Source organism: Ornithodoros turicata, chromosome 1, assembly GCF_037126465.1.
Source record: "Ornithodoros turicata isolate Travis chromosome 1, ASM3712646v1, whole genome shotgun sequence".
NCBI classification, from domain to species: domain Eukaryota; kingdom Metazoa; phylum Arthropoda; class Arachnida; order Ixodida; family Argasidae; genus Ornithodoros; species Ornithodoros turicata.
The window spans coordinates 29992721-30008866 of record NC_088201.1 but is presented as its reverse complement, the minus strand read 5'-3'; the positions used below and the strand labels follow the sequence as shown (position 1 = coordinate 30008866).

Here is a 16146-nt window from a genome sequence, read left to right as displayed (position 1 = left end):
TCACCATGCGTCACTAACTAAAATGAGTGAAAAATAATTGAATGCTAACTTCGAGTTTAAGGGATACTTGATCTTGGTTTAAAATTAATTGGTGTTGGTCAAACCGGGCCTAAGAGGAGCAAGATACACAGTTAGGTTACTCACTAGCAACATTCTCATGAGCTTATTTAAAATTGCTTATCACTGTCTGCCGTAGACAACACAAATCTACCACACAACGCTATGATGTCCAGAATATCAAGTAATAATGAAGATAGTTTCGAAAATGAGCAGTTTATTGTAAAGTCTTGAAATTTTCTTCTGCTTTATGAACAAACCCAGTTAAGAAACTGAATTCACTCAAGCCACAAATAAACTATACAGGGTGTTTGCTCCAACGTGTCCAGAAATTATATTTAAAGCGAGCGATAAAAGAAAAGCAAGTGGTACTTTTCTGCTACTTGAGTAAGAAACAGGTACTGCTTCACTAGTAGCACAGGGTTTCTTAGTCAAGTAGCTGAAAAGTAGCGCTCGTTTCTCTCTTATTGCTCACTTTAAATAATATTTCTGGACACGCTAGAGCACACACCCTGTATACCATGCTTGCAAATTATGCACTCAACTTTCTGTGTCCTGAGAGCAAATGAAATCTAAATCACGTCTGATTGTGCATGTCCACAACTGTTGCCTGGTTTTCAGATACGACAAAGAAAACTGAAGAAGGTAACTTTTCTTACAGTCTGAGGGGTACTGGACAGACAAGAATGGCACAAAGCGGACAAGACAGGCTGAAATGAGCTTCCGTTACTTCTTTACACTTACACCACACTGCCCGCTCCCACTACTTTCCAAGAAAACTGATTGTGCTGAGCAGCTTGGTTAGAGTTGTCTATCACTAGTGTAAGCAACCATCTGTTTCTGACATGCTTGTGTCGTTATAAAGTAAAATTAGTGCAACTGTTTAATTAACAAGGTTGTACTAATCAACTTTATAATGACACTGATTTCACTATTCTTGTAGATTCCTAACACCTGATAACACTATGCACACTGTGCACTTTTTATTGTTTTGTACACAACTTATTTCTATCTAGCAATCATGCATTCTTGAAATGTGACCCACTACAAGACCTCCAATAGTGAGAGTCCACAGATATAACACAACCCACTGAACTAAGCTGGATATGGAGGTGTTCTGTATATTCATTATTCGTGAGAATTTACGTAACACATGAAACATTTCAAAATGCAGGTCAGACCAAAATCTGTGAATACATTGACTGTACCTCATGCTCAATGAACATAATTCTATTCAGTAGAGAAGGATGCAGGGCACTGCAATTGCGTCTGCAGCAATCTAGTGGCAGGATGTGCCAATCACACAGAGTACATAAGACAATCCTTGTTGGGAGATTTGCCATGTCTGCACTTTGGAGTTTTGGCAACTTTTTGTTAATTTGTGCAGCATATACCAACACTCCGAAAATGCAATGTCATACAGTACAGATACATACACACACATACAGTACATACATTTTAAAGCCACTTAAGAGGCAACTTTTTACTTTTTAGATAATGTATTAGTGGTTACAGTTATAATGATACACTAGAATAAAACACATACCCAATCTTTGAATTGTAAGTCATCCAAATTTGAGCGTTCCGTATCATCTAGCTGACTACTGGGTACAAGGTTCTGTAAACACCAGAGAACAAGAACAAAATTTTAATGGAAGTACGTGGCTTGCTTCATATGACACACATATTCGCAATGGTCACCATTTTTAAAGGAGCAGTGCAAGACCCTGAAAAACAAAATCTGGTTTGGATTGTAGTGAAATTTTCTATCATGATGTAATGTTTTCATGCAAAAAATGTTAGCCTAGCACATCTGCAGAGTTCAGGGCTCTTGCGACAAGTCATGAGTGTATCTGACATGATGTGATGAAGGATGTGAATAACTGTAGATGACCTGTACACCGTATGCTTGAATATCCTACATTGTGAGGACCAGTCGAGCATTGAGCACATGCCAAAATCTCTTGGGTATGTGTAGTGATCTGGCGGCAACTTGTTCAACTACGTATCTCACTCATAACTGGCGATTCGGAAATCACATTTCATGCTGATTGTCCTAGTAGCTCTGAGCTTTGGTAAAAGTGGTTTTTACAAGGGATTGTAAGTCACTTCACTGCCCTTTTACATTTGTGACAGGGGATAAATTTTGCGAACTTGGGGAAACTGTAATAGCACTTTTTTATTGAAGTCAGTGCCATGAAATGTTATCTCTTTATCATTACATTTAAAAGTTGATAATGACTGACTGTCGAAAGTTTCCCATACAACTCAAATATGCCCCGAGGGTAAATCAATAAATAAGTATGACAAGAATGAGACTAATGTATAACATTTTTGTTTAATTTTGCACTTTCTTAGTTCCTAGTCCATTTTTGGAATGACATTGATCAGGGAATGCATTACACATGCAACCTTTCTACATGTTTCAGTGTTAGATTTGAAGTGTGAGTATACAGGGTGCGTCACGTAAGACTGACCAGAATTTTCTTAAATTCACGCTTTATTTTTGTTTTGGAAAAGTTGTTAAATACATCTATCCCGATAGGGCCTACTCAAAGGTAGTAGTGTATCAGTAATTAGTACAGCTGTTAATTAACTTTCTTAATTAATCTTCACAATTAGTGAAAATAGGCTGTCCGCATAATTGCAATGTTGTAGAGCACAACCCAGAGGAGCAGAGTCCGCTAGAATTGAAACTGCAGCGGTTTTACGTGCTCTAGTAAAAAATATGCGAAAATGCACACATTTCGAGCGGTGCACAAGTTTTGCGGCCGCTTCCTCCTCTCACCCTTTCGGTGTCACCCTTTCTCAACTGACATCAGGATGTTCTGCAAAGCATGGAGTACCCCACTTTGTCCAGTGAGTGAGTGTGAGGGGGAATAGTGATGCAGTTTCTAAGCCGATGTTATCGCCAAAATGCTGCCTTTCTTTTTGTTCCCTCCATTATCTTGGTTGACCTGCTCAACCCCCCCCCCCCCCCCCCCCCCCCAGATACAGTTCGCGATTTCATCTGATAATGTCACGCAATAAAGCCGCCAATCCATAACTTCCAAAAACCACGCAGATAACAAAAATTAAGTCACTGATCCAGAGCTCGATAAGTGGGGTACGTTCTTCCAGGTTTTAACAAAAACAAACATAACGGTATCGACTAGGACACTAGGAAGAAGGGGGTGCTTCATGCTTTGAGGAACAGCCTGACGTCAATTGAGAAAGGGTGACAGAAAGAAGGGGATGGGAAAAAGCGGCCGCAAAACTCGTCCGCCGCTCGAAAATTGTGCATTTTCGATATTTTTCACTAGCGCGTAAAAAAGCGCTGCAGTTTCGGTTCTAGTGGACTCGACTCCACAGGGTTGTGCTCTACAACTTTGCAATTGTGCGGTCAACCTATTTTCACTAATTATGAAGATTAGTTATGAAAGTTAATTAACGGCTGCACTAATTACTGATACACTACCTACTACCTTTGAGTAGGCCCAATCGGGAATAGGTATATTCAACGACTTTTCCAAAAGAAAAATAGATAGCAAATTTAAGAAAATTCTGGTCAGTCTTATGTGACATACCCGGTATAACAACAGTTAGAATGATAGTGCTTGTGAGATATCAGGGCAGACAAATGATGTGGAAACACACAATGAATTATCCCAAAGGTCTGCACCGTACAGTCATGCCAAACAACTGGAACAACGAAATTAATATCCTATGGTGAAGGTCAGTCTCATACGAAATATCTGAGCAGACAAAATGCATACTGGCTATTGAGAGCTTTGTTTACATAACATCGCCAGCAGACCAGAGTTCACCAGATTATCACAGCTTTGGTATGCACTAACAGTTTGCACTCAGATTAAACTTTTACATACAATTCCACATATACCCTGCTCACTAGAGTTGGTTTTACGCTACTGTGTAAAGCAGACTAGAAGTAAAATGCTTAAAATAACCCAACAAACTTGTATCTGACATTGTAATGGCATCTTTTTTTCATTTTGGTTTTAAGGCAGCTTTCTCCATCATCCGGTTAGGTTCTTGGGAGACATATCCATGGTATGCATTTTTCCAATACTAAGCAACATGCATCGTTACAAATCTATGAATCGCTTTCTTCTTAACTGTTGTCCTACAATGCATGCCGCTGCAATTAACACACTGTACATGGACCATCTGTTACACTCTCTGCATAAAAAATAATCCAGTTTAATGAGGAGCTCTCTTTTTTGCCACTGCTGCACTTGGTATCAATACTGGCTAATGGTTTTTGGACTCCTTTCTTAGTTTGAGTCTCAAACGAGAAGGATGCAATGACTGCAGTAGCCACAAAATTCTGCACAATATAATACTGATATATGACCCTTAATATTAATTAGTCTTGAAGCTACATCACAGCCTATCAGCAAAAAGAAATTTAGGAAACACAAATTTAAGCAATAAGAAAATATTTTCAAGAAATACATGGATCTCTATATTAAAACAACTTAGCTCTCTTAATGCTTTAGTACAAACTGCATAAAAATATGAAAGCATGGTGCCCACACAAAATTTTATTCTCTTCGCAACTGAAACAAGTGTCACACACGTCACTTTTGGCACAGTTGATGACTCACTTTGGTGGTTTTGGTAACTGTCTGTAGGAATGTGGAAAGTTCCAATGCTTCTGCAACAAGTGCTCGACATACAGCCTTGTAGTGTGCGTCTGCCTGGGATGGACACTGCAGGTGTGATGCACACATCTAAAAAATATGGCATAAAATTTAGAGAATATTTGCAAAAGCTGCACTGCATTCTCAAATAAAAAAGGCCACAATTGTGAATTCCACATACAATACAAAACAGACATTCAACTGAAAAGAGAAACAGGAAGGAAATATTTTCATTTTCTACCAACCCGCCCAAGTTTTAACCCTTTTCCACTCGATATTTTCTACGCTCAGTACTTCTTTGTCACCCAAGCAGCTGGAGTGTGTGGGCTCTCCACCAGAAACATGAACCCACAAATCTCACTATCTCTAATGGGGATGCAAAAGGCAATTATTACATCACCCACATAGTCCTCAGCCTTGAGGATCACCCACACTGCATCACATCATGTAAATCGAATGAATAATCGCTTGTGGTCAGCAAAAGATTAAGAGCTTTCCTCGACCAACAGGTTTCTACCATAGGATTTCCTTGGCAGAAACTAAACCCATAAATTTCTTCGGTCTAAAGCTGCCAAATGTCATCTTTCATCTCTGCAATTGCAAATAGTACTGCAGTCTTCTGTCTTATACATATAATTACACATGAGTAATACATACGTACATACACTGGGCATTTTTCTTTTATCTTTTACTGATTTTTTAATGAAAAACTATCAGAGCAGCATAGATGTCGTTTTTGCAATTGAGTTATACAGCCAGGTGGACGTCCTCTCGAAGAAAGTATGTAACTACAAGACGACTACCTAAAGTTAATTAATTAACTCTTAACTGGGGAATTTTGGGCAAAAAGCGAGATAGCAGAATGGGAGACAATTCCTCGTTGAAAGCCATTCTATCTTTTGAAAATCCTGAAATGCGCACGTGGGTTGAAATATACATTGCCAAATTTGCTATGCAAGTGATTCCATATCTGCTATAAATGACATCCATTGCCATGCAAATGAGCCAAAAGCACTCTGATCGGAAGTGCAGGGAGAACAGGGCTCCACGTCAGAGGGCCACGTGGTTTAGAGCGGTGGAGATGATTGGAGTAGATGTTAATCTGCTGGTCAGATCAACTGTTTTGCGGCCCAAATAAGCCTTCACCAGCAAAGGTCATGTGCTCCTGAGGCATGCAGTTTTGGTTTCAGCTCATTTGCATAGCAAAATTCAGTGGTGAATATTTCACGACGTGCGCTTGTTTCAGGATTTTTAAAAGATAGAATGGCTTTCAACAAGGACCGTCTCCCATTCTGCTACTGCACTTTTGCCCAAAATTCCCTAATTAATGAGTTAATTAGTGAGTTTTAGGTAATTAGTTACCTTGTAGTTACATACTGTCTCTGAGAGGATATCCACCTCGCCATATAGCTCAACTGCAAAAACGTCATCTATGCTGTTTGTATAGATTTTTTACAAAAAATTTGTAAAGGATAAAAAAAAGGGTGTCCGTAGTAACCGTGGTCAGAATTTTTTAAAATAGGGGAATGCCTGTTTTCAATAACAATAATTCGTGATAGATTCTTGCCCCCTTGAAAAACGGCAGATTTGGAGGCCATTTTTGTCGCTCCCCCAGGAATGCACTCTTCCCTAGAGACAACAAGCATTGCTTCTTGCACCTCCCTGTGAAGCTCTCCACCAGGAATCATAATTCAAAATATTTTCGCTCTGGGGTGTATTATAGCTGCGCAATCAAATTTCAAAAAACAGCTGGCTTGACACGATCCTCGCGTGACATGGCCCTGTGGAAAGGGCCCTGTGGAAAGGGCCCCGTGGAAAGGGCCCCGTGGAAAGGGCCCCGTGGAAAGGGCCCCGTGGAAAGGGCCCCGTGGAAAGGGCCCCGTGGAAAGGGCCCCGTGGAAAGGGCCCCGTGCAAAAGTCCCCGTGCTTAAGCTGTGCCGCTGTACGTCACGTGCTCAGTGACCACTCTACGTCACGACAGCCCCTCGTTCTGCGATGCGCTCTTTTAATGAGAGAGGATTTTTTTAAAGGTGTGTGGAACAGAGGCTTCGCGCACACTCTATAGGTTACCTGCGCTTATCGTTCTTTCGTTCGTATCCAGGAGCTCAATTTATTCACTGCAGAACACTCCACAGCGAACAACAAAACAATAAATTGGGGGGTCACCTCAGGGCTCCTTTAAAGGAGTACAGAGGGCCATCCAAAATATTTTCAGTTTAAGACATCTGATGAAAGCATATGCCTCAATTTGCCGAATAACACAAAAGGTTTTGATCCATGCAATTTTTTTCCCTGAAAAAGATGTACATAAACACAGCCGTGCTCGTTCACTCCCCGAGGGGTGTAATGAGGAGGAGAACGACCATCGATGATGATGAGCACAGTCAGTCAAGGTCAAAGCCTGCCTTTCTCTTTTTGTGTGTGAGGGCTTTCTCCTTTTGCAATCTGTATGCCTGTTCCCTCAGGGGGGGATTAGGGATTGAAAGTGTGATGGAGCACATAGAGGATTTCATTGTCCCGCTGGAGTTTCCGTGCTTCTTCAGAGCCCTGAACAGCTGGCTAGCAGACGACATTTCTCTGAACTAGAGTCACTAAATAAGCTACTCTGAACCAATCAACGAGCGCAGACGGTATGCCGTCAGCGCAAGGTCACGGGCTGGTACTACTATCCACCACCGTTGCACACGGTCGCTGTCTAGTTTAAATTCAATTTCTGCGATAATTATGACTCTGTGGGATGAGTTACTTCTCATGGTGCATCTTCCTAGCCCACTTGACAGTTTTACAGAAAGAAAACCACCACCAACCGAACAGATGTTGTCAGAACTTCTGTCTCTCGTAATTAAAAAGGCAATTATTGAAAATCAGTTAGGGTAATGCTACAGGTTGTTGCTAGCGCAGTCATAACGTGGCCCACCTAACCAAGAATATATTGCCAATTATTGTAATTGAAAAAAGGCATTTCCCTATTTTTAAAAATCTTACCACAGTTAGTGCGGACACCCTGTACGATTAATATGGTTTAACTGACTGTATTACTAGCTTTGGTAGGTTACCATTTGATTCATTAACAAATTGTGCCAATATTGTATCCAACAGCTAGAAAAGTTGGCATACTGAATCTATAAAGAAAGCAAATTTAAAGAATTCCAACAGATTATGCACTAAGTTGTGTAGGTGTGTACAAAAAAAGTGGAAGCTCAACTGGAAACAGGAATTAATTTGGAATGTAACAAGGCGAAAAAGAGAAATAGTCTAGTAGGTACAAGAATGGTGAGATAATCACACACTCACTTCAATAACTTTGGATAATGTAAGCCCGCCCTTGTGTGAGGAGCTGTCACCCCCACCCGGGTCGTCCTCCCCAGAATCTTTCTCGATGCCTTCGTCGTGGCAATCATCCTCTCCAGAAGTGTCTTCGTCATCGGAGCTGAGGAGGTCACCATGTTGGGTTGGAGAACCCGGCGCAGGATCAGCTGACGTCATTCGGTCTATGAGCATCTCAAAAGGTCGGCTTAACGCGTAGTCCTCATCTGATCGAAGTCCGTACTCGACAGCGTGAAACAGCACCAGGCCAAGGCTGCACACAAGCTGCAGAATACACAGATTATTACATTGTCATCTCACCTCCAACTGCTGTGTAGCAACAAGTTGTGCAAGCACTATGGGGTGGGTTGATACGCAAGAACTTACATATTGGACCACGTTCAGAAGAAGACACTGGCAGGTCTTATGCTAAGGAAGTAATGTGTCCCAATCATAGGGATTTCTACTATAAAGAAACTAAGGATGCTGCTTTACGTGGTTCCCCTGCCCCCGACAGAGGAAACACACAGACAACCAGTCTCAAGGTGGTTGTCTGTGTGTTTCCTCTGTCTCGGGGTTACATTTCGGTTTACAAGTTTCAGTAGTTCGCTAGCCTGCACTATGACTCTTAGCCACGTAAAAAGAAAGCCCGCGAAGCAAAAAAAAAAAAAGAGAAAGAAATGGAAAAAAAAAAAAGACGCGCCCTGCAATCACGGCTCACGGGCACGTTGTCATATTTTTTTACTGGGATTTCTTTTTAGGCAAAGGGAAAACAAACACCAGGCAAAGCGTCACTTCTTGGAAACACTTCGGCTGGATGGTTCTCAAGGCACTCTACAAGTAACTTCCCAATTGACATCTCGGTCCTGTTTTAAAAGTTTACTAATTACCCTTATCTAATTAATTAGGCACAATGAAAGGTACTGGCGACTAGGATATACTACTGGTAACAACATTCATCTGGTTTCTAAAAAATCCCCTTTGTACATCTTGTTATTGTGGATCGGCTCTCGGTGTAACTTCAAGAAACCGCTGAAGAAAACTGATACCCCCCCCACCCCGGGCCGGGCCTCTTTCTGTTTCCTTCTCACTGTTGTTTCAGATAACTGCGGCTCGTAACCTTGTATCGTTATCAGCAGACGCATCGAAAAGGAAGCAAAAGAGGAGGTGCATGTTTACCCCGCGACGCTTGTTGACGGAGGACTGGGGGCGGCCGACAACTTGGGGTGGGGGGTGATGTAGGGGGAAGGTGCGGTCAGCCTACTCTTAAGTGACGGCTCGGTGCACCCAGGGGAGAAAGAAGAGGGGAGGGTGAAAGAGAGGGGGAGATGGTGACACAGGAGAGGGAAAGGTGTGTAACCCTCTTGCTCTGGGATTAGGGTAGTCTAAAAGGACTTCACACCACAGAAAACATGCGAGCATTAAAGAAACAAGGGAAAGGGTGCAGGCTAGCTGGTATAGATCCATGAAGAAGACCGAGAGACACGGACACAGCGAGCATCCCTCAGATGTCTTCATTGGGATGCTCCCTGTACCATGGTGACCACCAGGACTATTGGCGAAGTTACCCCATGACCTGGCCGACAACTTGCGCGTCTCGAATCGACGGTTTTCGTTCCCCCTCCCCTCCTTTTCGGAATGCCTTTTGTAATGGAAACGGAGGAAATCCGATATGCGCTCTCCGTTCCGGACAGAAAATAAAATAAAATGGCGCGGCTTCGCAAATTTCAGAGTTCAATTTAGAAAAATCAATGTCAGACAAGTTTTCAGAAAAGTTAAATTTTTCAAATAAAATTTTGTGACTCATTGGGTGAAACAGCTCGTTTGCCTGCTCTGCCGCGAACGAACGTGAGGAAACATTTACGGCCAGAGATTTTCCCGGCACATCTCACGAGTGGATCCCAAATCATTTGTTTTTTTCGGCGATGATATTCTACATGATGGGTGTTTCGGCGGGGTAGCGACGGAATTCAATAACGCCCGTATTAAATTGAGTGACCGACGGATTTAAAATCAGCGAGAAATCCCGCAGATAGATACGCACAATTCTGAAATTGAAAAAAGGAAAGCGCTAGAGAGCGTCAAACTAAGAATGCAAATTGGCAAAGCCCACTCGCCCGTGGGCAGAGGTAGATGGGCGTGCTGAGGAGGCAGACCGAGCCTTATTAAAAGGGAAGCTCTCGCGTAACTCGGGTCATTCCAACCTATCAGTATAAAGAAAACAACGCTGAGTGCGTTCGAAGACATAAAAGTTTCGTCTTGAAGAAAATCAACCTGCCGCGTTCAACCTGCCGAACACAGACGACACATTGTGGATGACTCATTTTCGAGCATTCCACGACCAAGTTAATTGGTGCACGCTCACGTGACGTATTTCCCACACAACTTGGACATTTCTTTCATAAACCGCACGCGGCATTTCTTTGACAAGAAATGTTGTCTGAAATATGGAGCTGAATTAAGAGGAGCGTGACGCAAAACTGGTCGACCGTCAAGGGAACCAACCCTTTCTGGCCATTTTTAAATTGCTTTTTGCAGAGGGCGATGCCACAGTCACAACTACAGCCCCTACGCAAACCCGCACACGCTTTTCATTAACGAATATGACGCAGCACACAGCAAGGTAGAAGCACACGTGTAGAACGTACTGCTTGCGACACGGTTGTCTGAAATCAGCGCCCATCCCATCTCAAGTCTCGAGGTGTTACAAGATCATTTATTTCGAGTGAGAAACACGTGCAGCCTATGGTCCACCTTTAAATACAATATTGGGCCAACATTTTCGAGGGCAACCAAGGAAATATGGGCTGCAGAACTACTGACAGGCGATTTCAGACAACCGTGTCGCGAACAGTACACAGTTCACCTAGTACGGCACTTCCCGAACGTTCTCGAACAATTTCAGATAGGAACGCCGAGTGTGTCGATTTTTCGGAGCATTCGCTTGGCAAAAATATAGGGGTCTTGCTCGGAGTTTTAAAGTTTGGAAAACTCTGAGGTTTCGAAAATGGAAGGATTAACGGCGTCATCATTTTCATTTGCGCACAATGACAATTACAGTAACGAACTGGTGATTCAAAATGTTTCTTCAAGGTGACTTGCTCGGGAAAAGCTCATAGTGTCAAAAAATAAGAAATCTACAGAACTTCTCGCATGTGCAAGGACAAGCCGCGACATGCGAGAAGTTCAGACAGGTGTGCGATTCATTATGCAGCTGCGCTGCTCGTAACTAACCGTAGCCGACAGAGCCCACTCGTTGTGGATTCTCCCGAAGAGCTTCCACGAAAAGCACCCAGGAATAATGACTAACAGTTAGTTAGTAGTACGAAAGCCCCGAATACAGTAAAACTTAACACGCTAAAAAAAAATGAAGAAACTGAGGCAGTTTTTTTAGCTGAATGTGGCGTGCTAATATGCTCCAAGAATGACGGTAGCCTGGAAGAATCTACAAATGACAACGCAGAACCCTCCCCAGCATGGTGTCGAACCGAAACGTTTTTCGTTCCGGTTCTACCATAAACGGTTCCGTACCGGTTCTGCTCCGGAGCAAAAAAATAACGGTTCATACCGGTTTTAACCGGTTCCGCTTCTGGTGGGCATATCGATTCCCAGAAAAAAAATCGATGTTGCAAAATGTAAACCCGTTTATTCAGCATACATGGTATTTGATATTAATAGGCAGCTGTGAAATTGGTAGCTCCTGGTTCCTGTAGCTGACTGTCTCTTCAAATAGGCTTTCTCCTTTCTTGAAGCGCATGATACAGACGGAGTTGTTTGTTGTGCTGTCATACGTAATGTACTTTCTTGCTGGATTGGTGCGATCGCATCCCATCCCAATGTCTATTGCTGCTTCCTAGCCAGCAAGCACTACCGCACGAGTACGACGCAAATCGAGGAACATCTTCACTCACAAACGCGCTCGACGGCTCTGTTTTCTTTTCTTCGTGTCCTGTCCACAAAAGAGGCACCACTTCGCACGCGCTTGCCTCGCGGATACGTAAATGTATTCAACTTCGCTGCTCTCAAACAAGGGACGCGTTGCGCGACATTACCGATAGAGAAGCCGTCACGCACCCCCCTTGGGTCGCTGTTTAGTTGAGGAGAGTTTGGGCGAATGAAATTAAAACGAACACTACGGCACTTTGGTAGAGAGCCACAACCGGTCACATGTACCTGTAAGTACATATATAAGTAAGTATATCGCGCGAGCGATAAAACTTTACAAAGGGAGCCTAAGGGCCATAGTATATCGACATACATTGCACCGTAACCGTAACCCTCGCAAAGTATCCATGACATGACTTCAGAACGCACGACGTCAGTTTAATTCGCCTACTCGTAGTCCAAACCGGCGAAGTTTTTGCTTAGACCGAAAACCGTTAAATAAATTTTTCGGTTTCCCTCTTGAGCGAAAAAAACGTATACGGTTTCGATTCCGTTCCGGTTCGCTCCAAAATAGCGTTTTTTTTTCGGTTTTCGGTTCTGGTTTTCGGTTCGCTCCGACACCCTGCCCTGGTTGATAAGAATCCAAATCTTTCCAAATGATCCGATTACGACACTGCATCGGGACCATCCAACATGCTACCCGCTACGAGGTTAGTACTTCTAAGACCATAGCCCAGAGTCACTAAATAAGCTTACTTAGTGACTCTAGGTTAAAATAACCAAGTAGTCCGAATATTTCGTCAAAACCAGACACCCACTTCCCCCCCCCCTCGATACTTTATTCAAAATAGCCAGATAGCCTTCAATTCGTTGCGAGCGAAAGTGAGAAAATGCAAATTATTGCGGTTGACGGGAGGGCTCGCTTCACGGCATTAACGTGCTATCATAATTAGTTATTATTTATTATAAATTTATAATTACTTACACGATAATATTTATAGTAAGTAACATTATAATTTACAGCTGAGGGACGAAACGATTCAGGGGACTCGCTACTTACCGCGCATTGCACCTCGCGTCTTTTGCGTTTGTACGTGCATTGCGTTTACACGCCGATACTTATCGCAAAACAAGGACAGGGTGACCTTTTTTTTTTTTTCGGTGAAACTAATAAGTATCGGTGGTCTTCAGGAAATTAGTGCACCTAACGAATTACAGATGAGACATGAACGACTGTCTATCAGCTGCATATAATATAGTGGCGCGTGCACAACAGTCTGGAACAATACGGAAGACACCGTGATCTTTTCTCGTTCCGTTTCCTCCCTCTTGGAGCACTTCCCCTGGGGGGACTTAATGGCACTTTTGGCACCCTGAGGCACATGAAAAGAAAAACGGCGCTGCCGAAATTCTCGGCAAAGGTAGTCCCGTAAAGATCTTACCTTGTGCTCTGTAGTGGCTATTGGGCGTGTCGGTGCTGAAAAACAAAAGAAAGAAAACGAGACATTAATCAAATGCGTTGCGAAACACGAGATAGTATCGAAGATTGAACTCCCGAAGGCTGCATAATGAAATGGCCACCGGAACAAGAAAATGCGTAGGCAGCAGCTGGCACTCCCTACTTTTGACCCCTTTTTGAAAGCACAAACAGAAATGTGGCACCGGAATGGGTTTTACTGGATTAACGGGGAAGGGATGCCACTGGATCCGAGACACCACGTAGCGAGAAAATTCAATTAAAAAAAAAAAAACGATCAGAAACACGGCCCAATATGTAAAGCACGAAGAGCCTGTGTAACTGGCTCATGCGTAGACGATGCGCGGAAAATTACTTTTCAGAAATAATTGAATTTAAATTACAATTTTATGCCTACAAAAGTAAATAAATTTCTGTTCCCGTTATACAATAATTGTAACTTGATTACAATTACTATGAAAAGTAAGTGAGTTACATACAGATAATTTCGAAGCATAACTGACTTCTTCGGTGCACCAGCGCGGCCGACGTCTTAACTTTTCCTTCTCTCTCTTTCTCATTCACTTCATGCAGTATAAAACAACAACAGAAATGAACAGTAGAGAGGGATGTCTACACCTAGCAGAAACATAGGCACACGCACGAACTGAGCCTGCAAAAGCATCACAGAAGTGTGCCACAGTAAAACGATAAAAAAGGGAATGAGTTTTGTGAATCAGTAAAAATCCCGAACATCGCAAAAATTATTCAACATTTAAAACAAGTTGAATCCGAAGTCGCACGCATAGTCATTTCGAAACTCGAGTGCGTTGCGCATTCCTTGCAAGAGTAATTAAGTTAGTCACAATTACGTACTATGAAAAGTAATTTTGGAGGAAATTAATTACTTATAATCCGATTAATTACGGCAATGGGGTTACTTGTAATTAGTTCCTTTAGAGGTCTGATTATGACGTTGTGAATTAACCCTGTTCACATGTGCGTTTTTCTAAGCTATTTGGTCCGATCTCCAAGCAGCGGTTGTGTTCTTGCTCGACTTTGCACGGTTGGTTGGCCCCCACATTTACCGGCTTTTCATCCAGCTCACGAGAAGAAATTTCCGATTATAAATTCTTACTTTCCGCTACGTGCATAACAAACACCGCCGCGCATGGTTTACGTGGCAGATTAAATGTTTACATTTGCGTCCCTGAAAGTTTGATATAAAAAACAAAACAAAAAACATCCTTCTGGGTCAACTAGATAGTGAAAGTTTGGCTACTTCCGCTGTCCCTTGCATCGAAGCACGCTGGTTAGTCACAGATCGTTTACTGCCATTTCTTTCAATATTCAGTCCGTCAGATGATAAAGATGGAGTTGAACATCGCGATTTGATTGATGATTACAGGCGACCAATTTCTAGGAGAATCTCTCATCATCCTTCCTGAGCGAATCACATCATCAATCAACGACGTTCAACTCTATCTTTGTGATCTGGCGGACTGAATAAAGATGGAATTGAACATCGCGGATTGATGATTTTTTATTTATTTCCCCCCTCGTAATTGGTCATCTGAAATTGAACAAAAGTTTAAAAAAGACGTCTATCGAGTAGTTTCTTCACATATAAGTACACTTGCTAAAATTTTCTGCGTGTACCATGACCAAAAAGTATGACTGGAAGAATTAAATGCCGCAGTTACGTACGTACGATATTCATAGGTACATAATGGGTTAACGCATTTTACAATACGTATAGAGACAGAACGACAAGTGAGTTTTGCAGGTTTCCTCCTAGTCGTTTGAAACGTTCAAGGGGCGCTAATCTGCAAAAATGTCTCCTCGTAGAAAGGAAGATCTAGTCCAACCATAGCGTGATGTCGTTTGAGGAGCACGATCAGAGGTCTCGCGGTTTCTTTCGGTCGGTATCAATGTAATGGCATCTTTCATTTCGCGAGGACAAAGTTTTGCACTTCAGTGCCCCTTTAACGATTCCATGTTGGGATTATTCGAATCAAATTGCGCATGACTCGCAAATTCAAAACCAAACGCAAGTTCAGGAAAGCGTCCGTTAGTGGCGTGTAGCAATACGGAAGTCCTTGAATTTCATTTAATTACGAGGTAACGAAACGACTTCTCTCGCGTCAAGCTCTTCGGAGCAACACGATCTTATTCGGCACGAGCCGCGGTTGTTACCACGAAAACATATTTCCCTGCTTCTGGCTCGATTTATCGTTTGGTGCCTCCCCGAATACTGTTACCTCGTTCTAGCGCTCGAATAAATAAATGAACTTAAATTACACCGCCGATCTTATTGCAAGCGCACACCGCACTGTCATTAGAAGTCTCAACAAGAAGTAAGGCCGAAAATGACTTCCCCAGCGTTTATGATGGAAAGTAACTGTTCTGAGACTGGAATACATGTAAGTACATACATACATACATACATACAGTGTATGAGAAAACACGAGGGAGAGAATGTGAATGCGTGTCCCGTTCGTTTAATGAGGCCCATTTGCAAGTCGTCGCGCAATTGATCGACAACGAAGGTATGCAGGTTCGATTCCTGCCGCTGTCTGGCTTTTTCGATGGCTGCTATATTTCAATCTCCCATATTTCAACTCTTCGGTGCGATACACCTAAGAGCTACTACACAACGCTTGACCAGGAGGACTCTTCCGACCTCACGACTCACAACTTCAGCACGTCCCCAATATGTCAGGGACCGCATCTCGATGTCGCAGTATTGTCGTTATGTCCGCACGTGATGAAGCCGGCTTGTTTTCTTTTCCCCTGTTA

At 42.7% G+C, this 16146-nt stretch overlaps 1 protein-coding gene across 1 annotated transcript in view; it reads right to left on the bottom strand.

Moving 5' to 3' along the window:
• Window positions 1-16146, bottom strand: part of LOC135377830 (protein spire homolog 1-like) — a 163117-nt gene that overhangs the window by 55968 nt on the left and 91003 nt on the right. The window contains exons 2-5 of the mRNA XM_064610531.1: window positions 13334-13368; window positions 7995-8291; window positions 4665-4790; window positions 1604-1675 (exon numbers count right to left, since the gene is read on the bottom strand). Coding sequence (XP_064466601.1) covers window positions 1604-1675; window positions 4665-4790; window positions 7995-8291; window positions 13334-13368 — 530 coding nt within the window. The remainder of the gene's footprint in view (window positions 1-1603; window positions 1676-4664; window positions 4791-7994; window positions 8292-13333; window positions 13369-16146) is intronic.